The sequence below is a fragment of the Mus musculus genome, chromosome 3 (assembly GCF_000001635.26).
Source record: "Mus musculus strain C57BL/6J chromosome 3, GRCm38.p6 C57BL/6J".
NCBI classification, from domain to species: Eukaryota; Metazoa; Chordata; class Mammalia; order Rodentia; family Muridae; genus Mus; species Mus musculus.
The window spans coordinates 24757709-24785565 of NC_000069.6; the positions used below are offsets into that span (position 1 = coordinate 24757709).

Here is a 27857-nt window from a genome sequence, read left to right on the forward strand (position 1 = left end):
TGGTTTATATAGGTTTATTTTTGAAGATATTGTTAGGTTGATATACATTATGACTTAATTGAAATGGCATTTTAAATTAGATACTAAAACAAATTTATTGGGCTCAGAATTTTATGTTCAATTCCTAAATTCATGCAATGAAACAATTTGCACATAAAGCTATTATTTAAACTTAGGTCCTGGTTTCAGAAACGACATAAAACAACATTACAGCTAAACACATGTGAATCCTCTTAGCTATAATGATTGGTAGCCCCAATTATTATATTCTATATTTGTTTATATGAAATTCATTGTCTTTTCAGAGAAAACTTCTCTTTTTTAATGAGGACAAACTGCTGTCTTTAAATTATGCAACAGTTTACATTAAGATAAAATCTCAATTTGTAGCTTCCAGCTGTAGTACTTAATATTTTCTTCATATGATTCTCCTTAAATGGCTCAGCCTTTTTCTGAATCATACTTTTAAACACTTAGAGATACGTGAAGACACTAAAAATTATTGCTCATTGGTGAAAACAAGATGTATTTATAAAACTGAGTAGAAATGATACTCAAACAAACATAAAAAACAAATCTTATGTACAATAGAACTCCAAACTAAATGTATTCAAAATGATCCTTTGCTTTTGTTACTAGGGTTTTATAAGATTTGGGGGGTGGTTAGCATTTAAAAATGATACTGCAGGAGCTGAGAATAAAGACAGTAATGTCCATCTATCCCACATGCTGATTTAAGATAGATTATATCAATTAGAGATTTTTTAAAAAGGTGTCAACTTAATCTTCAGGATCATACTGACCAGTGTGTTGTGCTAAGTTTTGTACTGCTGAAGACATAAGCTTGACAATTATTATCTAGTCTGAAGGTAATTATACATTAATAATTAAGTACAATAGCTACATACAATTAAATACCCAATCTTAAGTAAACTATTTGAGTAATTTGTTTAATGTGATTGTATAAGCAACTTGGCATTATTTGTGATTATATGTGTCTATGTATGTGTTTCTATGTGCGTGTGTAGATTCATGTGTGTAGAAGGGTCCATGGGCACCTATGTATCCATGTATGTGGAGGCCAGATGGTCATTGTCAGTGTCATTCCTCAGAGTCCATTCACTGTGTTTACTGAGACAGAAACTCCCATTAGCCCAGAACTTGCAGTGTAAGCAAAACTTGCTGGCCACTAAACTATAAGGATCCTTCTGCCTCCTTTCCACAGCACAGAGATGCACCACAAGCATGCATCACCTTCTTTAGGCTTTTTCTCCATGTGCTGGAGAAGCAACTCAGGCCCTTATGCCTTCATTCAAGTACTTTCCTGACTGAGCTATTGTCCTGAAAATTAATATTGTTACTTTTCGTAGGAACTCGCCTTTGTATTAGGTATACACATATTGATTTCACATTTAGTACTAATGCTCTACGTAAGTGAAATATGGGTAAGTAAGAATTTAGTCCTGGTGGTGAGATCTAATTTTGACCTGATATTGTTTGTAAATGTTTAATCAAAAATATTCAATTTTTCCTATTGAAATATTTATGCTGAGAAATATAGATCTTTTATCAGAAATGGAAAGACAGTTATTTTAATACAAAATAATACATCTGTGTCTGCAAAGTATATTAAGATGAATTAGCAGGAATATATAAAGATGTCAAGTGAATTATACATTTTGAATATCAAAAACTTGAAATCATCTTAGTGATACTGGAGTTATAGATTACTCTGAAAATTTAATGAATTGTGTATAATCTGTTTCTTATTAAAAGTGCATAAATAGATTCTCCTGACATCTGCCGTCCTACCTTCCGCAGGTTCTGTATTGTTAAGACTGAACTGTAAGTCCCCCTTCCTCTACCCATCTTCCCTGCCCACTGAGTTGTCTGGGAACACCAAGCTGCTAGCCAAGATCCATTCTTCCTATACCTCGCTGTCGACCTTCATTGGCTATCGGGCTCCTGAGCCATACAGACATGCAGATCACGAGCCATACAGACTGGCAGATCTGGAACCATACAACCCAAGGATTCCTATCAGAGGCCAGCCACACCAGATCATTAGTGTTAACCCTCCTACCAGCACACACTACAACAGGACATCCAGGAACAAAGCCATTCAGATGCCTAAGGTCCTAGAAAGAACACAGTCAACAAGAGCCAGGGCAATATGCCACTTCCAAAGCACAGCTACCCTTTAACAGCAAGAACAGGATATTGTAACATAACTGAGACACAAGCAAATGACATTAAATCTAATCTCATAAAATGATAGAACCCTTTAAAGAGGAAACAAATAAATCTGGTAATGATATACAGGAAAATACAATTAAACATGTGAAGGAAATAAATAAAATAGTTCAAGACTTGAAAGTAGAAATAGAAGCAATAAGAAAACACCAAATGAGGGAATCTTGGAGATGGAAAACCTAGGGAAGAGACCAGGGAGATAGGTGCAGGCATCACCAACAGAATACAGAAGATGGAAGTGAGAATCTCAGGCACAGAAGATACATTGGAAGACATTGATTCATTAGTCAAATAACATATTAAATCTTAAAAAATTCCTGACAAAAAACATCCAGGAAATCTGGGTTACCAAGAAAAGACCTAACCAAAAAAAAAAAAAAAAAAAAAAAAAAAAAAAAAAAAAAAAAAAAAAAACAAAATAGGATTGAAGGATTGAAGAATCCCAGCTCTAAGGCCCCGAAAATATTTTATATAAATCATAGAAGAAAATTTTCCCAACCCAAAGAAAGAGATGCCTATTAAGATACATGAACACTAATGGACTGGAAGAGAAAAGAAAATTCTCCTATCACATAATAATCAAAACAAGGAAAGAATATTAAAAGTATCAATGAAAAAAGGACAGGTAATATAGAAAGGCAGACCTAACAGATTTACACATTAATTCAAAACAAATTCTAAAAGATAGAAGGGCAGGGACAGATAGCTTTCCACCCCTAAAAAAACAAAAACAAAAACAAAAACATAAAACAAAAACAAAAACAAAAAAAAAACAGATGCCAAACTAGACTATTATACTACTATACCCAGTAAAACTCTCAATCACTGTTAATGGAGAAAACAAGATATTTCAAGATAAATTCAAATTCAAACAATATATATCTACAAATCCAGTCCTATAGAAAACACTATACAGAAAACTCCAAAGAAAGAAAAATAACTACATCCAAGAAAACACAGGCAATAAATAATTCCATACTAGCAAAAGCAAGGAAAGCACACACACACACACACACACACACAGAGAGAGAGAGAGAGAGAGAGAGAGAGAGAGAGAGAGAGAGAGAGAGAGAGAGAGAGAAACACCACAGACATCAATATAAGAAATAATAACTCTTACAAATATGTCTCAACTCTCCATTAAAAGACACAGACAAATAGAATGGATGCAAAAACAGAATCCATAATTCTGCTGCATACAAGAAACATGCTTCAGTAACAAAGATAAACATTACCTCAGAGTAAAGGGCTGGAAAAAAGTTTTTAAGCAAAAGGACCCAAGAAGCAAGCTGATATAGCCATTCTAATATCTAATAAAACCAGACTTTAAACCCAAATTAATCAAAAGAGACTTCGAAGGACACTTCATACTCATTGGAGGAAAAATATACCAAAATGGTAATTCATTCTGAATATGTATATCTGTGTCCCCAAAACAAGGGCACCCACATTTGTAAGAGAAACTTTGCTAAAGCTTAAATCATATATTGAACTCCACACATTAATGACAGGAGACTTGAACTCTCCATTTTCACCAATGGACAGGTCATCCCCCAAAAAAACTAAACGAAGAATTATGAAATTAACAGATATTATGAATGGAATGGTCTTAAAAGACATCCATAAGAACATTTCACCCAAATACAAAAGACATATCTTCTTCTCAGGACCTTATAGATCCTTCCTCAAAATTGACTGTATAGTTGGTGAGTCACAATGCAAGCCTCAACAAATACAAGAAAGCTAAAATAGTTCCTCATATTCAACCACTATGGATTAAAGATTGACTTCAACAACAGCAGAAACATCAGGAAGCCCATACACTCATGGAAATTGAACAATTCTCTACTCAATGATCTCTTGGTCAGGAAAAAAATAAAGAAAGAAATTAAGATCTCTCTGCAAGTCAATGAAATGAAGGCACAACATACCCAAATTTATGGGACATAATGAAAGTAATACTAACAGCAAAGTTCAAAGCAACAAGTGCCTCCATAAAGAAATTAGAAAGGCTTCATACCAGCAATTTAAAAATATATCTGAAACCTCTAGGAAAAAAAAATCAAGCACACTAAAGAGGAGGAAAACCCAGGAAATAATCAAAATTAGGGCTGAGGCCAATCAGTTAGAAACAAAGTAAACAATACAAAGTATCAATAGCTGGTTCTTTGAAAACTCAACAAGATAGGCAAACTATTAGCCAAACTAAAAAAAAAAAAAAAAAAAAAAAAAAAACCAAACAAAAACAAACAAACAAACAAACAAAAAGACAGAGAGACAGTATCCAAATAAAGAAAATCAGAAATGAAAAGGGAGACATAACAACAGACACTGAAGAAATTCAAAGAACCATTAGGTCTTACTTCAAAAGTCTGTATGCCACAAAATTGGAAAATCTTAATGTAATGGCCAATTTTATAGACAGAAACCACTTACCAAAGTTAAATCAAGATCAGGTAAATGGTTTAAACAGCCCTATAAACCCTACAGATATATAAGCAGTCATTAAAAGTCTCCCAAGTAGATGGTTTAATTGCAGAATTCTAGCAGACTTTCAAAGAAGAAATAATACCAATACTCCTCTAAATATTCCACTAAATACAAACAGAAGGAACACTGCCAAACTCATTCTATGAGGCCACAGTCACCCTAATGCTGAACCCACACAAAGAGTGAAAAAGAAACGGAACTTCAGACCTATTTCTGTCATGAACTCTGGTGCAAAAATATTCAATAAAAATTGGAGAGTGGGAAGGCAGGAGTGGGTGAGTGGCTATGGGAACACCCTAATAGAAGCAGGGGAAAGGGGATAGGGAGTATTGGGGGCAGGGAGTCTGGGAAAGGGGATAACATTTGAAATGTAAATAAAGAAAATATCCAATTTAAAAAAAAACACTCGAAAACAGAATCCAGGAACACATCACAAACATCATACATCATGATCAGGTAGGCTTCACCCCAGGAATGCAGGGATGGCTCAATATATGGAAATCCATCTATGTAATCCACTATATAAACAAACTCATTTCATTAAATGCTGAAGAAGCCTTTGACAAAATCTAACACCTCTTTATGGTAAAAGTATTAGAGAGATCAGGGGTACAAGGGACATACCTAAACATAACCATAGCAATATACAACAAGCCAATAGCCCACATCAAGCTAAATGTAAAGAAACTTAAAACAATCCCCACTAAAATCAGGGACAAGCCTATAAAGTAGTACTTGAAATCCTAGCCAGAGCAATAAGACAACTGAAAGAGATCAAGGTGATACAAATTGCAAAGGAAGAAGAAAATTCACTTCTATTGGCTGACTATTAATACTATACATAATAAAAAAAATTCTACAAGAGAACTCCTACTGCTGATACACAGCTTCAGCAAAGTGGCTGGATACAAAATTAAGTAAAAGAAATCAATATATCTCCTTCACACAAATAATACACTGGCCTAGGGAAACAACACCCTTTACAACAGACACACATAATAAAAAATACCTTGGTGTAACTCTAACCAGAAAAGTGAAAGATCTATATGACAAAAACTTCAAGTTCCCAATGAATGAAATTAAAGAAGATATCAGACGATGGAAAGTCCTCCCTTGCTCATGAATAATTAATATGGTGAATACAGAACAGAATATTCAGATTCATTTTGTCACAGTTTGTATTCCTTCACAAAAAAAATCATGACCAAGAAGCATGTTAGGGTGGAAAGGATATATTCAGCTTACACTTCCACATTGCTGTATGTCACTAAAGGAAGTCAAGACAGAAATTCACACAGGGCACGAACTTGGAGGCAGGATCTGATGCAGAAACCATGGAGAGTGCTGTTTATTGTCTTACTTACACTGGTTTGCTCAGCTTACTTTCTTATAGAACCCAGGACCACCAATCCAGGGATGACACCACCCACAATGGGATGTGCCCTCCCTGCTTTGTCACTAATTGAGAAAACACCTTATAGCTGGATCTTATGGAGACATTTCCTCAAGCGTAGATCCTTTCTCTGTGATAAGTCCAGCTTGTGTCAAGTTGACACAGAAAACCAGCCAGTACACCCAAGATAGCCAAAGCAATCCTGAGCAATAAAATAACTATGGGAGGTATCACCATCAATGAACTTAAGCTGTACTACAGAGCAATAGTGATAAAAACTGCACAGTATTGGTATAGAAACAGGCATGTTGACCAATGGGATTGAATCAAAGAAAAGACCCAGAAATAAACCCACAAAGTTATTGACACTTTAGATAAAAGATCCAAAACCTTACAATGGATAAATGAAATCATGTTCAACAAATCATGCTGGTCTATCTGGTTGCCTATTTGTAAAAGTATGAAAATAGATCCATATTTATCATCCTGAACAAAACTCAAGCCCAAGTGCATTAAGGATCTCAACATAAATCCTGATACACTAAATCACATAGAAGAGAAAGTGGGAAATACTCTTGAACACACTGGTACAGGACACTGTTTCCTGAACACAACACCAAAGACTCAGGTTCTATGATCAAAAATTGATAAATGGGACCTCGTGAAACTACAAAGCTTCTGTAAGGCAAAGGATTCAGCCAATAGGACAAAATGGCAGCATACAGATTGGGAAAGGATCTTAACCAACCCTCCATCTGACAAAGGGCTAAAAGTATATATATATATATATGTATATGTATATATATATATATATATATATATATATATATATATCAAGAAGTTAATCAACAGCAACCCAAATAATTCAATTAAAAAATGTACACAGAGCTAAAAATAGAATTCTCAACAGAGGAATTTCAAATAGCCAAGAAACACTTAAAGGAATGTTTAAAGTCCTTATTCATAAGGGGAATGCAAATCAAAATAACTCTGTGATTCCATCTTATACCGGTCTGATTGGCTAATACCAAAAACTCAAGTGATAGAGAATGCTGGTCAGAATGTTTAGCAAGGGGAAAACTCCTCTATTGCTGGTGGGAGTAGAAAATTGTACAACCACTTTGGTAATCAATTTGGTGGTTTCCCAGAAATCTGGGAATAGGTCTACCTCAAGACCCAGCTATACTACTACTTCTGGGCAGATACCCAACTGATGCTTCACAATCCCACAGAGACAGCTGCGGAACTATGTTCATAGCAGCATTAATCATAAAAGCCAGAAACTGGAAACAACCTAAGTTGTTTTATCCCTCAACTTAAGATGGGATTTTTAAAATGTGGTACATCAAAACAAAGATAAAAATTTTACAGGTAAATGGATGAATCTTGAGAATATCACCCTGAATGAGGTAACCCAGTCCCAAAAGGACATGCATGCTATGTACCCACTTATAAGTGGATATTAGCCATGAAAGACAGGATGCCCATGCTACACCCCCAAAGTCAAAGGGGGCTGGATGCTGGACATAAGGAAAGGCACAACAAAAGATGCTTGAGCCTCACTTGAAAGGCAGATGGAGGTAGGGAACTGGGTGTGAAACGATAATGAGTGGGGAATAGAGGGAGGTTGTGGGTTGGGTATGGGGAGTGGCAGGGGAGATGGTTGGATAGCCATAGATTGAATAGAAATCTGCAATCCACTGGGGCCTGTGGGAGGTAGAGGGCATCTCCAGGAGAGATGGAGCCCTGAGATAGGGGAGGTATACAAGAATCAATGGTTATGTCCTTAGCTATGACTTGAAATTAGGGATATGTAGCCTTGGGAAGCTGCCTTCTGTGGCTAACCAGGAACCGTTTTGAAGTGACAGGGACATGAATCCACCCACAAAACTTTATGCATTGTCTAAAAGAAATGCAGGAATTGATGATGGAGTAGGGACTGAGGGAAATGACCAACCAATAACTGGCCCAATTGGAGATCTGCCCATGTCAAATAACAGTCCCTGAAACTTTTAATGATACTTAATTATGCTTGCAGACAGGAGTCTGGCATTGCTGTCATCTGAGAGATGCCACATACCAACAGACTCAGACAGAGGCATACACCCTCAGAAAAACAGTGGATGGAGCTTAAAGACTTATGGAAAAATAGGAGGAAGTATTCTAGCCCCTAAGGGGATAGGAACTCCACAGGAAGACCAACAGAATCAATTAACCTGGACCCTTAGGTCTCTCAGAGCCTGAACCACCAACCAAAGAAGATACAGGATCTAGACCTAGGCTTCCTTCCACATATGCAATGCATGTTTAGCTTGATCTTCTTGACTCTGAGCTGTTTTACTTCAAGGTATCTGTGGTTCCTGAAGGCAGCTTTTGTGTCTTTGTTGAAGAACTTCAGATTTATGTCAATGAAGTACCATTGCTTTTTTCAGGACATGGCACTAATTGTTGTTGCAATATACAGTGCTAGGGGGTTCTGTTTATATAACATTTGTATTCCAACTGTGTAGGACCTCCCAAATGAGAACACTCCAGAATTATATTAGACAAAACACTGCATACCCTTCTAATGTGAACTTTTAGTTCAGCAAATAAGCTAGAAGAGAAAGAGTTTGCTGTTTTGCACTTGGATATAAGGCAAAAGATTGCTTCATATCCCTCTAATTAAACAGATCTCATATGCTCTAAAAAATAAAAGTACTTGAATATAGAAATCTCCACGCTGGATTAATCAATTGATAATCCATGAATGGTATCTGGAAACCTATTATTTCTCTGTATTTCTATTCAAATACTAGAATGCATGTAGAGTAAGCAAATATTTCATCTATCATCCATAATTTATATCATTTATTTATACGATTAATTTTGAAATTCTAATACCAATGCATTGGCACATATATTGAATTGATTTTGTTATATTTTAGGTTCGGTTGTTATATTTTACAGCAAGCATATTGACACTAACTACTAAAAGTGTTCTTAAAGTGGGTTAGAGGAGGTTGGATTTTTTTTTCTCAATTGTGAATTTCAACAACCCAGCCATTACTGCCTCCTGGCAGCTGAATAAGATGTCCAATTGTCAAAAAAGATCACATCATTCAAGACAGGGACTGCGTGCCTTGCTGATAGAAATAGGACAGGTGTAAAATATTAAAGTAGTAAGAAAGTAAAACCTGTGTTGTGAAGTCCTTGGTATATGCACACTTCTCTGTTAAGGTTATTTGAGTGCTCCTCTTAGTGACACTTTTACACACCTATAGATTGGCCTTATGCCTAAAACCTCAATAGAATCTCATGAGTCTAACTCTTGCCATGACATGGCATTCCCTTAAAATGCAATGAAACCTGTCAACTTGGCTAACAAGAGGGATAGAAAATCCCATGCTGCCTTCTTGTCCACTAGGCCAGTATTTTAACAGGGTACATTAAGCACAGTATGGAAAACAGGGATACAGAGACATTGGTATTTAGCTCTCATGTAAGACCAAAATCATTACGAGCCCCTGGTGCTTTCCAGGAAGAAAGCTCTTGAAAATGTGGTTAACAAATGGGGAGTATTCCCATGTTCAGTCTGGTGAGTGGGCACAAAGCCATGACTATGCAGTTGTATATGTGTGAAGACAGAGTGAAAATAACATGCAACCATCAATCATGTCAAAATGTAGTTTTCCATACAAGTCTACAGTAACCGGAGGACTGGAATCCAGATGTATGCCAGCTCAGAAAAGCAGTTATTACACTGCCTAGTGTTAACTGGGAATATAGGATAAGTTAATATTTAAAATTCTCTACATGCGCCTTTGAACAAGTGGAGTCTTAACCTTAAAATCCTTATTTCATTTATTTGTTCAGAGGTTGAATAATATTTCACCTACTCTGCTCAAATTTTCCTCCCAAACAAGATGCCTTGAATAAATACAACATTAAATGTTGCTCACCAAATTCCAAGAATCAGCACCCACTGTACAGTAGACTACCCTACTTCCTTCTAAAAGTACACATTTTTATTTTTATGTAATGCCAAATTCCCCTGACAACTTCCTGTTCAAATCACAAAGATGACAAAGGTCCACTGTTTTATAAACACACACACACACACACACACACACACACACACACACAACTACCACTGGAGGGAGGAGGCTATTCTATAGTTCAGAAACAATCTTTGCTGATAGGTAAATGGTGAGGACTGAAACAAAAAATTAAGTATAAATATTTTGCTTTGTAATGTGTAAAACAGTGCCTAGAACATATCTTTACATAGACTATACTATATCTGCGATATGTGTAGAAGTTCCAGCAGGTGTAGAATGACAACGCTCAAACTAAGACATAGTTGAAGGCTGTGTATGTAGCATGCTTGCAGTCTTAGTATCCAAAGGCTGAAGCAGAAGACTTTCAAGTTTGATGTCCAACTTAGCTACTTAGAAAATTCTGTCTCAAACCTCAACCCGGAAAAAACTGGACACATGTTTTCTTCCTTGTCTCTTTATTCCCTGGCTGTTACCCAAAACAACTTAGTCCCACATGCATTCCCCTAGGGATGAGATTCTTCATTACAGATCTAAAACCAATGAAACTAATCAAGCAAGGACTGAGGCCTCCACAACTCCAAAATGAAATAAATCAGGATAAATCGATTATTACAGGTATTCTGTCAAAGGAATGAGTACTAATTGACTCTATAAGCAAATTCATTTGGTAACCTAAATTTATATATGATCCTACTTCAATGAGAAGTTCTAAACTGGAATTTGTAATTTCCTGAAAATGCCAACTGAAGGATTCTATACTTAATGAAGAAGGACATGATTATATGCAAAGCAGACATGAGCTTAAGTTCTGATTCAAGCATATAGCTCCTACAGTACCTAACAGAGCCTTCAGAGAAAGGATCATTATTATACAGTAGATTTAGCTGTTGAATCTGTTCATGAAGTCTGTTTATAGTGAAGTTAATAAAACTTTAGCTAAAGCTAAGTATGTTTATTGTCACTCATAATTTTAACCATTATTACAAGAGGTGAATGTCTGTTTAATCTTAACAAAATAAGATTCTGGTATCAGGATGTATGCTATTTTGTTATTTCTGTATTAAAATAGTAAAGGTAATTAAAACATTATTTAAAACAAGATACATGTTTCTTTTGTTTATTTATTTATTTATCATGGAATTGTGGATTGGAACTGGGATTTTGTTCATGCTATGTAAACACAGTACCATGGAATAATATCCCAGCTCTTAATGAATATTTCATTTTGAGACAAATTCTCACTAAGTTTTTGCCATGAACTCACTGTGTCGCTCAGGTAGCCCCTGAACTGTGATCCTCCTGTCTCATCTTCCAGGATATACACACCGGTGTATACCACTAGGCCTGTCAAGGTAAAATGTTTCTTAACTCCAATGTGTGTCTATTTTTCTGCAGGAAAATGTTCAGACATTATTTTCAAGCCATCAAACATTTCAGTTGCTCAAATACAGCAACCAAGTGTTTATTGCGCCCACTCTGTCTTTGATACGTTTAGAATTCTTCATTTTCAGCCTTTGTTCAAATTCTCCCTGGCAAGAAAGAAAACACTTTCTGACACAAGATGCTGAAGATCAATAACTATTTCCCAAGGTTTATGGTATAATTAAAATCGGGAGCAGGAATAATTTTTCTCTTCAAACCCTAAGGCAAATCCTAGAATTATTGACTGAGTCAATGTTATATAGTGGAACATTTTTTATTATGTTTATGGATAATATAAGTAAGTTTATGTCCTTTAATGTAATTTGTTAAGTTAGAAACACTAAAGAGGAAATTTCCTTCACACCAGCAAAGCCTCTATTGTCTAAAAACCTCTTTAAGGTGTATTTTATAGAGATAAATCTGTGCTCTTTAATAATCATGTATGGTCACCTAAAATTCAAAGTGAAGGTTAATGGTCAAAATACTCTTGAATTTAGTGGAACCATTTACTTCAAACTACCTCTGCCGGGCTTTATCACCTCTCATAAAAAATGCCAGGAATGTATGTATGATGGAAATATCATAAGAAGGTGAGTGGAGGGAGGACAAGAAGAAATGGGATGAGTTCTTAGAGAAAGCTCTACACACAGGAATGCAAGCGCTGCTGTAAGGATCCATGAGAAAGCACGTAGATCACCTATAAAATGAACTATTCCAAACCCTTATTCTTTCTAGTAGTGATATTGAATGGTTGCTATTTTTCACATGTGCATAAATGGTAAATATTTGTAATACTTTCCTAGATTGTTCTGTTTTTCTTTATGACTCATCATTTAAAATGGTACACCAGGAAACTATGACTATCAAGAGGCAAACATACATAGAGCTTAATTTAATTGTAGCTCATTATGTTAGTGATTCTTAATGACATTTTAGTTTCATACCATATTTTATTATTAAGATTATAGACTAAAATTTAATTTCTGATTGACTTTTCCATAAAATAAACAAATTTTGCCTTGCAAAAATCCAGTATGTCTTACTTTGTCCCACTAGGAAAGGAAAGCTTCATCCTCAAGAAGAAAAGGGAAGAACATGAGCAGTTTCCAGGGAAAGCAAGAATATAATACTTGCAGAAAAAAGGAAGAGTTCATGAGAGCTAACCTGTGGTGCTAACTATGCCAAATAAAATCAATATTATATAATAAATATAATCAATGGCAAACTCTGAAAGCTGGGAGTCTCCTCAGCTTTTTCCACCTCTTGGCTGTCATTATAGGAGATAACCTGCAATAAATACAAGGCAGTGTAGAATAACTACCAAGAGGGTATAATGACAGCATGGTAGATGCCAAAGAAGATTTGGTCACAGAAGTTCTGAAGCCTCCTTGACTTCTGCACATCAGGCTCTGTGAATGGATATGACTTCATGATCACAGTAGATTTTGTGGAAGGTGGCCGTAAAGAATGAGAACTAGTAAAGCACCCGGTTCAGGTTAAGATACCCTGGAGAAGATACTTCAGAGCACACATTATTTCAAAAGATAAATGTAGTTACAATAACAGGATAGTGCTCAAGGAGCCTCTAGGAAGTGAAATTAAAGCCATGTGAGGCATCTTGGACATCAGTGCTGCCATCGCCACTGTAACCTGTGGCAGGCTGTGGCAGGCTGTGGCAGGCTGTGGCAGGCTGTGGCAGGCTGTGGCAGGCTGCCCTGGTGCCAGGCTTCTGTAGAACTGAGAACTATGCTGTGCCAAGTCTCCTGGTCTTCCCTGGAGCCCGGCACCACATTACCTGCCTTTCTTCAGCACAATCATCCATCTCCTCAGCTTATCTGCTTCCTGTGCGGGATGTCACTTCATACTGCATGCATCTTCCCCATCTGCATGGTACTTGGGCATTCCAGCTTACTAGTTTAGAAGTTAGGATGTTAGAATAAAGTTGAAAGGCTGCCCAGTTACTCTTTCTGATATGCAGAGATGTATCACTAGCACTGAAGCTCTCAAACATGACCCACGAAAGCTAGTCCATCAGGATCTAGACAAGGTTGACGGACCAGTGTGAGTGATTCACCAGCAGAGAACTGAATGGGGATCATCAGTACCCTCCTCTATTTTGAGCAAAGCATAGCCTACAATCTTTCCATTCTTGTCCTCCACAATGAAGGATGTTTGGAACCAAGCCATGATAGCAATAGTACTTCATCTGTTGGTTTTCAGGAATCTAAGAAAGTTGGCATATGCATACTCATCTGGCCACCGGTCCAGTCATGGCAAATGTTCTTGTTGGTAGCTCTTAGAAAGATTGTTAGACTGTTGAGCATGAACAAGGGTGTCACATCCAGCCCAGCAACACTAATGCTGTTTGCTAAAAGCTCAGATCTCAAAACAGAGCTCATTTAGGATTGGAAAGGTCTGCACCGTCTACTTATTTTCAGCAGTGACATACAGAAACACATCCATCTCCATGCTACAAGCTTTCAGTCATGTCTGAGGAGTGACAATGATGTGGTCCTCCTCCAAGAACAGCTAGCTCTACCTGCCAGTCATTGTGCAGTTGAGAGAGCACATAGGACAACTTGATCAAGCTGCATGGATGTGCTCTGCAAGTATCTCGGTGTGTCCAAGGATCCCAGTCACCTGGTCCTCTCAATAGCACCAGCATCTCCATTGCAGCTTAGTTATGTTCAATTGTACTATTTTTTTATTACTGAAAATAAAATAATGGATCATTACAAATCTCATATTAGTTAAGAGTTGCAGAAAAAAAAATCTTAATCCATGAATGACTAAATACTGATGGAATCGTAGTTCTCTTCTTTCAGACAATGTTGAATGGAAGTGGCCCTTGATATCCCAAATTTCATATGTCTCTCACTTTCATTGTATGTGGACAGTGTGTGTGTGTGTGGTTGACTTTACAATGTTTCACAAATTGTCAAGTTACTGTGTAAAACTTTTTTTTTACCAGCGAAGTCTGGAGAATCTAATCTTTTCCCAGAGACAGATAGATTTGTAGGAAAGAATTTTCTCTTTTTGTTAAGTGCCAGAGTGCTAATATCTAGGTCTAAAATTAGAGAAACCAATAGCAGACATATATGCACAACTCTATGAAAAATGGTGTTACTTTCTCACATCCATTGTGCTGCCTATTGACTCCTTCAGCACAGTTGCCTCTGACCTATCCTCTTAATAATCTCTCCTGGCACCAACACCTCAGAGAGAGCCCCAGCAAGACTCTTGGTTTCGATGAACTCATTCACTATAAGGATATAAGCCATTTGAAAGGTGCTCTTGCTCCCAACGTTCTTTGTAATTTGGTAAATCTGGTGTTCCACCCATCTTCCTTATAATTACTGCTGTGATGAAGCTGTGGCTCAGTGGTAGTTTTACTTATATCATTGGGTTTTGTAACCAAAAACAAAAGTTAAAAGTTGATGCAATGGAATTATAACATACAATTCGGGTCTTTTTCTGCTTCTGAGATAGCCCTTCTGCTTATTTTCTGAGTAGTGCTTGAGTGTTATTAAAGGTAATTAATCATATTTAAGCATGAAGGTCAGGAAAGAAAGGCATATTCCAGAGCAAGGATGGAGTTTTCAAAGAGTGCTGTTCTTATCTGAAATTCAGTTGTCTCCTAATATATCTGCCTCATAAAACTCTTTTTGATAAATCTGCCTTCTTTGTTTCTCATTCTCTGACCTTAGTGCTCAGGGCTCTAAGGCCTGAGATAATCATGTGATAAGCCTCTCTTAGTGCCTTACAGTTGGTCTCTGCAGATTCATCTTCTTCAGCAGCCATTTTGGCAAGTTTCTGATTGTAGTCTTCCCCATGCCATTCCTTAATCTCACACTTGCATCACTCAGATGCCACCAAATCAAATCATATACCATTTAACTTTGTTTCTGTTAATATACAACACTCCACTCTGCATTACCCTGAGAAATCTGACAAAGTTTTTTTTCTCTCTCTCTCTCCTCTGACCCCATCTCATGTTTCATTTCAGTATATGTCAACCTTGGACATATACTGCCATCACATCTTTGTATCCTAAAATCAATGTATATGCAACCACTCCTGTCAACAGTACCATCTACCACTTATGTTGTACAAACACCCAGTGCTTTCCATTTATTCTATGTCTTGCCTCATTTTCACAATTTAAATCTTAGCTTTTCATTGGAGCATACTTTACCAAGTAAACGGTCTTATTTGAAGCCCCCCCCCCACATCCTTCACTTCTCTAAAGTGCACTTCCATTTTCCATTCTCCATATTAGTTAAAAACACCATTCTCTCTTGTCCAAATCAGACACCTAAGAGTTTACAGTAGTTTTTCTGCATGCATTATATGCAAATTATCATGTGACTTCACCTTTCTTCCAAATATCTTCATATGCCATGATTATGACAGAATTCAGCTCTTTATTACTATGATATGCTGAAGACAAATTTGAAAACTGAAACAATGAAGCAGGAGGCTTGTTGTGATGATAGCAGACTACAGTTAAGTATGTCCTAATTACTGAAAATTGCTCATCTTCATAATTCCCCAGTAAGAAAATATGGGGTTATACAGAATATAAATAATAATACAATTTTTTTTTCCAGAGAATGAATGATTTTTCAGAAGTCAGGACCATGGCTATACCACGTACAATATATCATAATAAAGCTATTTAATAATGCTTCGAATGCATCACAGTTATCTGAAATGTACTATAACTAGAGGTAAACATATCATATTTGCCCCCTCCAAATAATCTAATCTACCCTGTACACATCTTATAGATCTCCTATTAGCTGTAAAACAACCACCAGCAACAACAGCAGCTCAGCCTCCTACTTGTGATTTGAAGACCTTCAGAAAAGCATCCCATGGCCAACATTTGCTTCTCTATGAGTTTGTCTGTGGACCATGTGCTCCTCTCTGTTTCATTCATTTATCTTCTTTTTCCCAGCAATAATGCCTGATCATTCTGTAATCTCAGTGGGGTCCACTGGGGAGGAGAAGTACCATGAATGGGAAGGAATAGATTCTCCAATTTCGAATTCAAATGACTACTTCCAATTCCCTAGAATAACAGCATGCTATACCCATGGACTCATCTTCTCAAAAGGACTCTTTCAATTTTAGGACAGTGCTATTTTTCAATAGTGTTTTAGTTAAGACTTACAATTTTATTAATCATAATAAGTGCTACTACTTTAAGCTCAGCTAATTTTCATGTTTGAATAAATGTAAATCACAGGACTAACACTACGAATTGTATGTTTGCCTTTCTCTAACCATATTAGATAGACGCTTGTTAAAAACATGACACTGTATATGGATTCAGGCAAGAAAAGTACTATAGGAAACATGCCAGGTATGGTCTTTCATTGCAGGAGAAAAGTTTAATAGTATAAAAATATACAATGAACAGGTTTACATGAAAAGAAAACTGCTGAGTTTGAAACTAAAGAAATGATACCACACAGTGGGACAGAGCCTGGCTGCTTTGACTTAGGCTCCTTGTCAATGTACCTGGTAACTGAATGGCAATAAACAAAAGCAGAAGGTTCAGATGGAGCAGCCAGTATATACAGATCACAGAATGGAATCAGCTAGTTTGCTGCTTTTTTTTTTTTTTTTTGAGGAAAAAGAAACTAAGACAGCTGTGAGACTCAAACAAGCTTTGTACATTTGATTTGTGTCCTAAGAGGCATGCAAACTAGCTCTTTCTACTATTTTTGAGATTATACTATTATGCAGATGTATATACCATAAAAAGAACATACTTTTCTAAAATCTTCTGTGACCTATATTTCAGTATTACTACAGGTTGTCACTAAATTATTTCAGAGTACTTGAATAAATGGAATATATTAGGTATTAAATTTAGAGATGCAAACAATATTTTAGGTTTTCAGCCATGCATATGTGAAATTTTCCCAAAGAAATATATAGGAAAAATAAGAAAACTTTGCAGGATAAAACTATAGTCTTCAGGGAGTGAAAATTATAGTAGTTTCCTATTAATTTTATCCCTTTAATACAAAATTTCTCTTTACTATATGGAAAATAAAAAATGTAGAGGATGCAGCACTTCCTTACTATATCTGAAGGTCGTAGGCCAATGCTCTGCAAGCCATTGCCAGTCAGTGTTCTAGTACTCTGTCTACCCTCCAGACACATCAACAATGGACTTACAATCCAATTGGAACTCCAATAGAAAGACACCCCTCAAGGTGTACTATGCTTTAAATATTTAACTGACAGTTTTTTTTATATATATATTCTAAAAGTTGGGAAATATAAAGGGTTACATCATTCAAATGCTTATATCATCCAATATCTTCTCTCCAGTGCCCAATATGAAATCTAGGTTTTTATTCATACGGGTAAGTAGTTTGATTCTAAGACACACTCCAAACCCAAGTCTGTTTTTGCCATTTGCCCTTTTGACTTGTTTTACTTTCTTATTGTCACATTTGCAATATATTTGAAAACTATATGTACTTTTTTCTGATAAATGCATGTGAGGAACATTCACTGTGCTTGGGAACTCAAAAGAAAACCATCTAGTTCAAGGTTCTGATATGAATTACATAGTCTTTTCGTGTTACTCTAGAACTAATTTCATTATTCTCAGTGTTGTCTGTAAAATGCCTTTCTTTTAGGCAAACCTTCTCCAGCTATTTGTTGACATTATTCTAGGTCCTATCAGCCTGTGTGACCAAGAATCTGTGGTCATCTGGAATTATTAATACATCCCATAGCATATCAACACAAGATATATTAAAAATAATTTTATGTTGTTGCCTGGGAGCTTGAAATGAAACTTGTGAACTATGCGATAGTTGTTTGGGTCATTCTAATAAGTACTTTATATACAGATTTAGCATATAATATTGTAGAACATAGTTACTCCTTCAATAGTCTACATCCCCAAGTACACAGATTTGTTTTCTTACTTGTAATCTATAATGAAATAAGTAGGTGTTGTTTTACATATTCTTTGTTTGCAATGAGAAGAAAAGAGCTAAACTCATGCATGCACACCCGCATGCACACACACATACATATAAGCATACATACACACACATATACACATACATATGCACACATATGTATGTATGTATGTATGTATGTATGCTTTCCTTCTCAGGGTTTTTGGTCAAAAATTTTTCTCTCTGTCTTTAGCTATTAATTCCAATTTTAAAATTCTAGAGGAAATTAAAACTACTATTTCCAATACCAAATCATTATATTGCTCTACACCTTCTTAGATAACTGCCTGTGGGGTGAGATATCACAAATGAAGAGAGGAAGCCGGTCTCTTCTCTATGGCAAATGCATTTCTCCTGTCCCCAAGAAATGCGGAGGAGACGGAGGATTTTTCCAGCTTTGTAAGTACTTATTGGAAGATAAGACTTGTCTGTGCTTGCATTAAAGATCCATAAACAATAGAAATAAACTACAATGCTCCCTCAGGCTCCTTGGTATCTCACGTTCTATTTTTGAGGAAGTCATTTTCTTTAAGGAAAACAAAATTATCAGATAGATAGACCTCAAGAGCTTAATCATGTCTCAGATTCTAAGTCACGCAGTATAGTTGACTGTGCTTTTTAATATTTAATAATCTGTATTCCTATTCATTAAATTTACTCTTAATTACACTTTTTTTTTCTTTTGGAAGATTTTATCAGGTAAGATTTTTTGCATGTTTCTTAATGTACATTCATTTGCACTGTGTGTAAGAGAGCCTGCATCCCACTGATCAGAGGATTAGAAGGGAGGGATAGCCTGCTTTTCAATGTAAGTTACTGAAGCCTTCATGAAAGGAAGTTCTAGAGCATTTAACTGTGAGGATAGTTAAACATATCTATCAGCAGAGCAACCAAATACCATGTCAAATACAAGTGTTTACACATTCTGTTCCTGAAGAGAGATTAAAAGCTCAAGGGACCTAGTGAAGCCCCAAGCCCTTTTATGTTTCCATCCTAATGACGCTTTCTTTGCAAAGCTGTCAGTTCCCGCTTTCCCTTTACTTGTAAACCAGGTGTAATACTTTCTAATAATAAGCCAAGAACACGCTTAGTTAATAATCCTTCCAAAATTAACTGTGATAAAAAAAAAATGAAGGTTGGCTCACTGTCCTACCCAATTATCTAAATATGTTTAAACTCCTTCCAAAATCCAGAGAAATAGAACAGAATGTAATAATTATATGCTGTTTATACACATATAATCATCAGATTAATGCTGCGTCCTTTGTTCCACTCCTGAAAGAAAAAGGAAGCAGATTCAAAGACAGAGAACCCCTTTTAAACACATGAAAATATTTTAATTACATTATTATTGATAATAATTTTACATGATCACAGCCTAGTATATCTATGCTGCACCTTTCCTTTGAAATTTTGTAGTGACTTTAATTGAAACATAAAGTATTTTTAAGCATTCTCCATGCCATAAAATATCATTTCAGTCAAAGCGGATTAAACTGTTTTTTCTAGAAGCTAAATGTCCAGGTGTACTGTTTTTAAAGCATTTGAGAAATAACTTTTCCCTCAGCATAAGGTTTTAACTAAGTACCATGTTATTAATCAGTTTAACTCATGTTTCTTTTGAAGACATAGCTTGTCAATCTATTTCAAATAAGGAACATATTCTATTTCCTTCTAGAAGGACAAAGGAACCAGCGGAAGCCAGCTTCCCAGCTCAGTTCCATTGATTTCATTACTTCCTGGGTTAGACTTAAAATGTCATCCCCCTAATCTTACTTTGCTGCCCTGATCCTCTCCTTGTTCTTGAGAAAGTTCGGAAGCCATTTTCTCGAAAGCTCTTGCCTAGGCGTGGGCTTATTTAACTCTGATACATGTGGGGCTTTTACCACTTGGCAGTTTTGCTGTTTCCTTGTCTCCAAAGAAGTTCAATTTTCTTCTCAGGTTTCAAAATCCTCTTGGAAGCTGCAGAAAACTTCAGCTCCAAAATGCTCTGTTAAATCAGTAAAGCACTGCAACTCTGTAGTAGATCAGCTGAGTGTTCAAGGCTATCATCACCCCCTATTTTAATCTATCATTAAGAGGCTGCAGAAGCTTTTTTTTAATATAACAGGACATGGTTAATGTGGAGTTCCTTGCACCTGTCTCAATTTAAACTGTTGTTAAAATTCTACAAGTCAGCAAGGACCAGTAATGAACTGGGAATCTTCTCTGGGGCTTTAGATGCATTTCTAAGCACTCATGGGTATGGTTTGTAATGATGAATGCTGGGATATTTCCCCAGCACAGACAGTAAATATGCACAGCAAACCAGTTGAACAGGTTGGAGAATCCAGTCTGGCTACCCTCAGGCTGTATCTGACATCCACAGACACCCAGGCACCAATGTTTCTTCCTAGACTTTTTGTTTGTTTGTTTTTCTTTTACTAGCCAAGAAGAAACAGCATTGTTTCTTAAACCCTACCAGGAGGAGAAGCACTTCCCTGGGTGTCAGACTGGTTGAAAGGAAAGTTTAACTAAATGTCTTAAAAGTGAATGTGCGGAAGACATAGTCAAGAAGAAAGGCAAGACTGGATGGTCCAGTCCTACCATAGCCTAACTGTGTCCAAGACATTGTTTTTTCATCAGATCATAAATACAAATTCTAGTATATGTCACTATGGAAATCACTTCAAAGATTGGCTTTTATTATTGATTTGAAAGTATGTACCTTTAGAAAATAATGCACTAAATTCTCCCATTTCATTACAGGCCCTGGATGGTTAGGATAGAGACTGCCGTTCTGAAGAACAGTTAAATCTAAAGAAGGGCATTCGTTTTGTTTTTCTTTCTTAGTTTTATAGATTTTCTGCTTGCTACTCCACACAACACATACACTAGACTCAATATTTTTCCAAGCTCTCTTCTGACCTGATAATGTTAGTTTCCCCTGGCAGTTTTCCCTCTCTTTTGTCAGCTACTCCTCTGTGTGTTGTGGAAGACTCTTCTCTTGCTAGGGCTTGGCAAAGTCTTCCACTAAGCCCAGCCAATTCCTCAGAATCATGTTTCTCCTCTGCCTAGCCTTGTAGAGTGTAAATAATTGTTTCCTAGAACAAAAGAACAGGAAGGAGCAAAGGAGGGAAGGAGAGCTGTTATCACAAGCACCCAATACCACCCACCCTGCTGAGGGGTAAGCAGTGGGTAGAACTCAAAACTCCACTGTAGTTTACTCAGTAATCACTAGGGTGAATTGATACCTTTGTCCTTTATAAGAAGTCTAGTAGCCTTAGACACATCCAAATAAAGACAGAGCCTGAGGAAGAGCATGGGGAAAAGTACACAAGACTAAGCTCTGAAACAGTAGTCACCTGGCAAGGTCCACACGCTGAGTGATGACATGTCATCAACTTCTTTTTTACAGTTTTACATGATCCTTTTATGCTTGTTTATAAGATATATCCAAAGCTAAAAATTAAGTCATTTATGAAAGAAAAGAGGTAAGAAGCCTTTTTATGACTAGTGTTGGCCTCTGGGGAATGGGAAACTACAGAACGGTTTAGGTAGCTAGACAAGAAAGGAGCTCCAGCTGACTGAGCACCCTGGAGCATAGCTTCCACTTGTGTTCCAGACCAACAGACAGAGCTGTGAGGTTCCTCATGATATGGAAGAAAGCAGTTCTTCCATTCTTCAGCAAACAGCAATATTTAGAAATCACAGGCCTCTTCTTTATAACCCATTATTTATGTACGTTATCCATAGTTTGCATTCTGTCTTAACCTACATAATTCACATTGGAAAACCTGGGAACATTATGAACTATCATCATAAATTTCGTATCTTTCATATCTTAAATTCTCTGCATGGTTACTTTAATATGGGGACACAAAGTAATTACTTTTCCTGTTTAGAAAGATGATTGAAGTTCCTTCATATTAGGCTGACGATAGAATTGGATTAACTTAACTATAGACTGGCTTCCAATGCTGTTAGAATGTAAATAATTAATAGTGCCTAGGCTTTGGTAATAAGAACAGGTGCACCCATGAGCTTATGTGGGCCATATGTATATATGGATATGTAAAATAGGATATATATATATATATATATATATATATATCAAATGGGGAATCTAAATATATATGACTAGCCTTTGTGTTGCTCTAGCATAACGCCCTTAGGCTGTGAATTAATAATTAGTACAACTGTCCTATTCACAGTTCTGGGAATCAGAAGTCCTGGATCATCTGTTCAGCATATGGCATGGAAGTGCTTACTGAATCTTCATATGGCAGGAGGCAGAAGAGTAGCAGAGCTTCAACTTCTCACATTCACCCTTCCTACTGCTGCACTAAGCTACTTAAAAGAATTCTCATGACAAAAACACCTCCAACAGGGACTGCTTTCTGTCACAGATTAATTCCAAACAACACACTCGGGTCATATATTTAAACCATCTATCCTTCATTTCTGCCTAGAGATGGCCCAGCATATTCAATACTCTACAGAAAAGTCTTCAGACAGTTATGGCTCAAAGGCACACATAAGAGTTCCAGTGACCAGGTAATGATAATGCAAAGTCCTCAAAGCCAAACACTCACCACCCAGAAATGAGGCTCATATTTGAGGAACAACATCGGAATATAGTGTTTCAAACAGAAAATTCCAAGTTTCAAACATGTTAGCAATAATTATTTCAAGAAACTCAAGAGTTATGATTTTCTTTATTTTCTTCCTTCCTTCCTTCCTTCCTTCCTTCCTTCCTTCCTTCCTTCCTTTCTTCCTTCCTTTTTTTCCTTCCTTTCCTTCCTTCCTTCCTTCCTTTCTTTCTTTCTTTCTTTCTTTCTTTCTGTCTGTCTGTCTGTCTGTCTTTCTTTCTCTCTCTCTCTCCCTCTCTCTCTCTCTCTTTCTTTCTTCCTTCCTTCCTTTCTTCCTTCCTTTTTTTCCTTCCTTTCCTTCCTTCCTTCCTTCCTTCCTTCCTTCCTTTCTGTCTGTCTGTCTGTCTGTCTCTCTCTCTCTCTCTCTCTCTCTCTCTCTCTTTCTTTCTTTCTTTCTTCCCTTTTTTTCAAAACAGTTTCACACTATAGCTTAGGTTGACCTGGGACTCACTATGCAGTCCAGGCTAGCTGTAACTCTTGGCATACTTTCTACCTCAGCTTCCCAAGGGCTAGGATTAGAGTTGTGAGTCACCATGACCAGCTCAGAAATTTTTGAATAAATACCATTAGGTAAAATATAAAATTAATTTAAAAAATAGTTTATTTCATTTATTTTTATCATTGAAACTCAGTTTCAGACATAGGAATAGACAACCCAACAATTGTGTGTAAAGATTGTACTTTATATTTGATTCTATGGATAGTAAGCAAATATCAAGATATCTTACCTTTACACACATAAACAAAGCTGAAAGTTATTCCTACATTCTTTCTTTATATTGTAAATAAACTCAGAAATAGTTTAAAAGAACTGAAGTACCTCTGTTTTCCATTAAATCTCAAAAGTGCCTCTTTATTGTAATGTGACTTAGACTGAAATGACAGAATGTCAGCACTCCAAGATGATACGTAAGAACTGTGTAGATTTGCTGAAAATATGTTTCAATAAGATAATATTAGAAGAGGAAGAACAGGGCATGTGTTACCAAAAAGTAAGATATCTTTTCCCTATGTATGAATAAGACAGTAGAAAATCATACTCCCCCATAAATACAACATGAATGTACCAGAGAAAGGGAACCAGCGTTAACATCTGGTATTCATATTCTAGGACTCCAGTGTATTATTATCCTTCAAATAGAGTGTTGGGGGAGCTTTGTGTCTTCCAACACTTATGTTCTACTTTGGAACTGTACCAGCATAGCATAGAAAGGGCTATCACATGCCAATAATAAATTTATGAGATGCTCTTATAATGTAGGTATGTCTCTCATGCCCTTCCAATACTATCATATACTTAGTTAATAAAATAAATACAAATAAACTATTTTCAAAAATCATTCTCAATGATACTTTTTGCCAAATGAGCCTTTTAAACTTTTTTCTCTTCAATTTGATTCATCACAGAATGTTTTTATTAACTGTAATTGAGTACGTTCAAATAATAACATTTTATACAGTATTTCAAGAGGTGTTTTAGAAATGTTACAAAGGTTTACAAAATAAGATGCTGCCATTTTTAAGCACGTATAGGGAAGCCTAATGAAACCAAAAATATTTTTTTTTTTAAATTCAGTAATTTATCTGTATTTTAAATGATGCACTTTAAATGTCAAGCAGGTCAAAAGTCACCTGTTGCTTCTCACAGCTGTGTTATATTTGACAGATATATTTTGTTACTTTATTGAATAAAAGTTTAATATTTTACAGATTTCTGGTGATAGATCTTTTATAATTACATAAGAATCCATCTAGACAAAAAGTAATATAAAGTTTTTTTTTAATTATGTGTTGACAAAAATACTATTTTATAAACCTGGTAAACAACCTTCCAGTGTGAATGATAAAATCATTGTGAAAAATATTAAGAGAAAATATTTACCTATTCAATAAACTTAAAATAAATAAAAATTTTACTTAAAACACAACAGGGAAATGTGTGAGCCACCTCGTATTTGTTTCCAACAAATGAACCATGGCTGCCTAGTGTAGCCAAAGTCAACAGAGCCAAGCCTTCAGAGGGCAAAGGTATTTGATTAAGTAAGACATGTAAAATAAGCCTCTGTGCCAGCTGATAAGCTCGGCTGCTGGGATCCTGTTTTCTTCATTTAAACACTGGAGTTACATTGATTACAATAACACTTAACTTGTAAACCTGCCTGATAGTGATGACAGTCGCTGATTACAAACAAAACGTCCACGTGTACAAGCAAAAGCAAACATTCTGCCAGTGCTGAGGGAAGGACCCCTGAAAACGCGCTGGAGCCCATGGCACCGCCTCTCCAGCCTCATGCTGGAGGGTACAAGGCTTTACTCTCCACTACACTTGTGATTCTCTGTTACAGGAGTGAGCATGGCAGTGAAAACATTCATTCTCCACACCAGGAACAATCGGCACCTCTCCAATCCATCCCCTGAATACCTCAGAATGCAACTCTGTCACATGCACACAAGCACACAGGCATGCGATAACACTACTGAAGTTTCTGATTGAGAACAGCTCCAAGGCTGTTGGCACTTACCTTGCAAAGACATGTTAGGTAAGCCAGCTTCATTCTCTCCCATTTTATTCTCTCTTTTTAAAGGGGGCCAAGCAGTTTCGGGCTGTGTCAGCTACCCTGGAAGCCTAGCGACCTTCTGACTTGCTACAGTAGTATTGTAACAGTACACTACCGGCTTTCTTCTGTGAATAATTACCACTCTGCTTCCTGAGTTACCTGGCCTTGCAGGACCTGTTTTACTATGAAGTGAGCTAACGTGCTTTCTCCCAATGTCCTGTTACTAAACCGCTTCACAAAACACGGCTTTGTTTCAGTTTTGATATTAACTTTTGCCCTGAGTGTTGGCAGTATTTCCAACACTACATAAGTCACAGGCAAATTTTCGTTCTGTTTTTTTTTTCTTTTTCTTTTTTTCTTTTATTTGTAGTGTTCCTAACCTGTTTCAAAATAATGTGTGACACTACTAAACAACGAATGATAGATGGTAAAGATAAAGGAAGGGACATTTTTCTTCTCTCGTTTTCGTTCTCTTCTTTCTCCTCCTGTTTTTCCTTTTGTTTGTCTTCTTTGTTTTGTCTTTTTTGTTTGGTTGGTTTTTATTTATGTCTGCCCCACCCCGCCCCCCAGGTAGGAACACTAGCTCTTTTCTGATTTAGCTATGCTATATATTTATTTATTATTATTTTATCCACCTACTATTTTTTGCTCATTTGTTTTAGAAGTGATCTTACTGTGTAGCACCGGGTGGGCTGAAACTTCTGTTCTTTCTATACTCTCCCTAGTTCTGGGATTTCAGCTGTGCATCACTACGCCAGATTTACCAGGGAGATTGAAATAATTTCAGACTGAGTCAGTGGGGTGTCATGCATGACCCTCCTGCACTCAGGAGGGATAGGCTGGTGGATTATTTGAGTCTGATGTCACATGGTCCATGTAGCAAGCTCCAGGCCTACAGAAACTCTATTGTAAAATAGTGTTGAAATACAAGGAGTTTTCCATTCTGTATTAGAGGCCCGGTCCTCCTTTGTATAGACAAATAATATTCATGTATTTAAAATAGGAAACTGAGTTACCTGACCCTAACAGCTAAACCTCAAGGAAATACAAGTACTAAGATGATGAACCATAAATTGGAACTTTATCCTTTTAATGATAATTTGTAAAAGACAGAAGAAATTATTTATAAATTGTAGGGATTTATTTGAATATTCATCTTTTATCCACCTCAGTACTTTTAACTCTTGGCTTTCACTAGAAAAACACTATATGTGATATATATATATATATATATATATATATATATATATATACAACATTGATGCCTTCAAATAATCTGCATAATATGTTTTCAGGCTTAAAATGCAAAATATAATTTTATAAGTAGTCTATATAAGCAATAATAAAGGCCAGCAGTTAGAAATTATCTTCATCCAATAGATGACTGTGAGCATCCACTTCTGTATTTGCCAGGCACTGGCATAGCCTCACAAGAGACAGCTATATCAGGGTCCTTTCAGCAAAATCTTGCTGGCATATGCAATAGTGTCTGGGTTTGGTGGCTGATTATAGGATGGATCCCCGGGTGGGACACTCTTTGAATGGTCCATCCTTTCCTCTCAGCTCCAAACTTTGTCTCTCTAACTCCTTCCATGAGTATTTTGTTCCCTATTCTAAGGAGGAATGAAGTATCCATGTGTTGGTCTTCCTTCTTCTTGATTTTCTTGTGATTTGCAAATCATATCTTGGTATTCAGGGCTCCCAATGGAGGAGCTAGAGAAAGTACCCAAGGAGTTGAAGGGGTCTGCAACCTTATAGGTGGAACAACAATATGAACTAACCAGTATCCCCAGAGCTAGCTCGTTTCTCTAGCTGCATATGTAGCAGAAGATGGCCTAGTTGGCTATCATTGGGAAGAGAGGCCCCTTGGTATTGCAAACTTTATATGCCTCAGTACAGGGGAATGCCAGGGCCAAGACTTGGGAGTGGATGGGGAGGGGAGCAGGATGAGGGGAGGGTATAGGGGACCTTCGGGATAGAATTTGAAATGTAAATAAAGAAATTATCTAATAAAAATAAATGAAAAGAAATTATCTTCAGGGGAATGCCAGGGCAGAGAAATGGGAGTGGGTGGGTTT

General features: G+C 36.6%; 1 protein-coding gene across 2 annotated transcripts in view; it reads right to left on the reverse strand.

Annotated features, from left to right (window-relative positions):
* Nucleotides 1–27857, reverse strand: part of Naaladl2 (N-acetylated alpha-linked acidic dipeptidase-like 2) — a 1346047-nt gene that overhangs the window by 959606 nt on the left and 358584 nt on the right. Inside the window, exon 1 of one of the 2 annotated variants that reach the window (NM_001326288.1) lies at nt 25744–26298. The exons of the other annotated variant lie outside the window; for it this stretch is intronic. Coding sequence (NP_001313217.1) covers nt 25744–25786 — 43 coding nt within the window. The 5' untranslated portion in view covers nt 25787–26298. Of the gene's footprint in view, nt 1–25743; nt 26299–27857 lie in introns of those variants that run through there. 2 annotated transcript variants of the gene reach the window in all.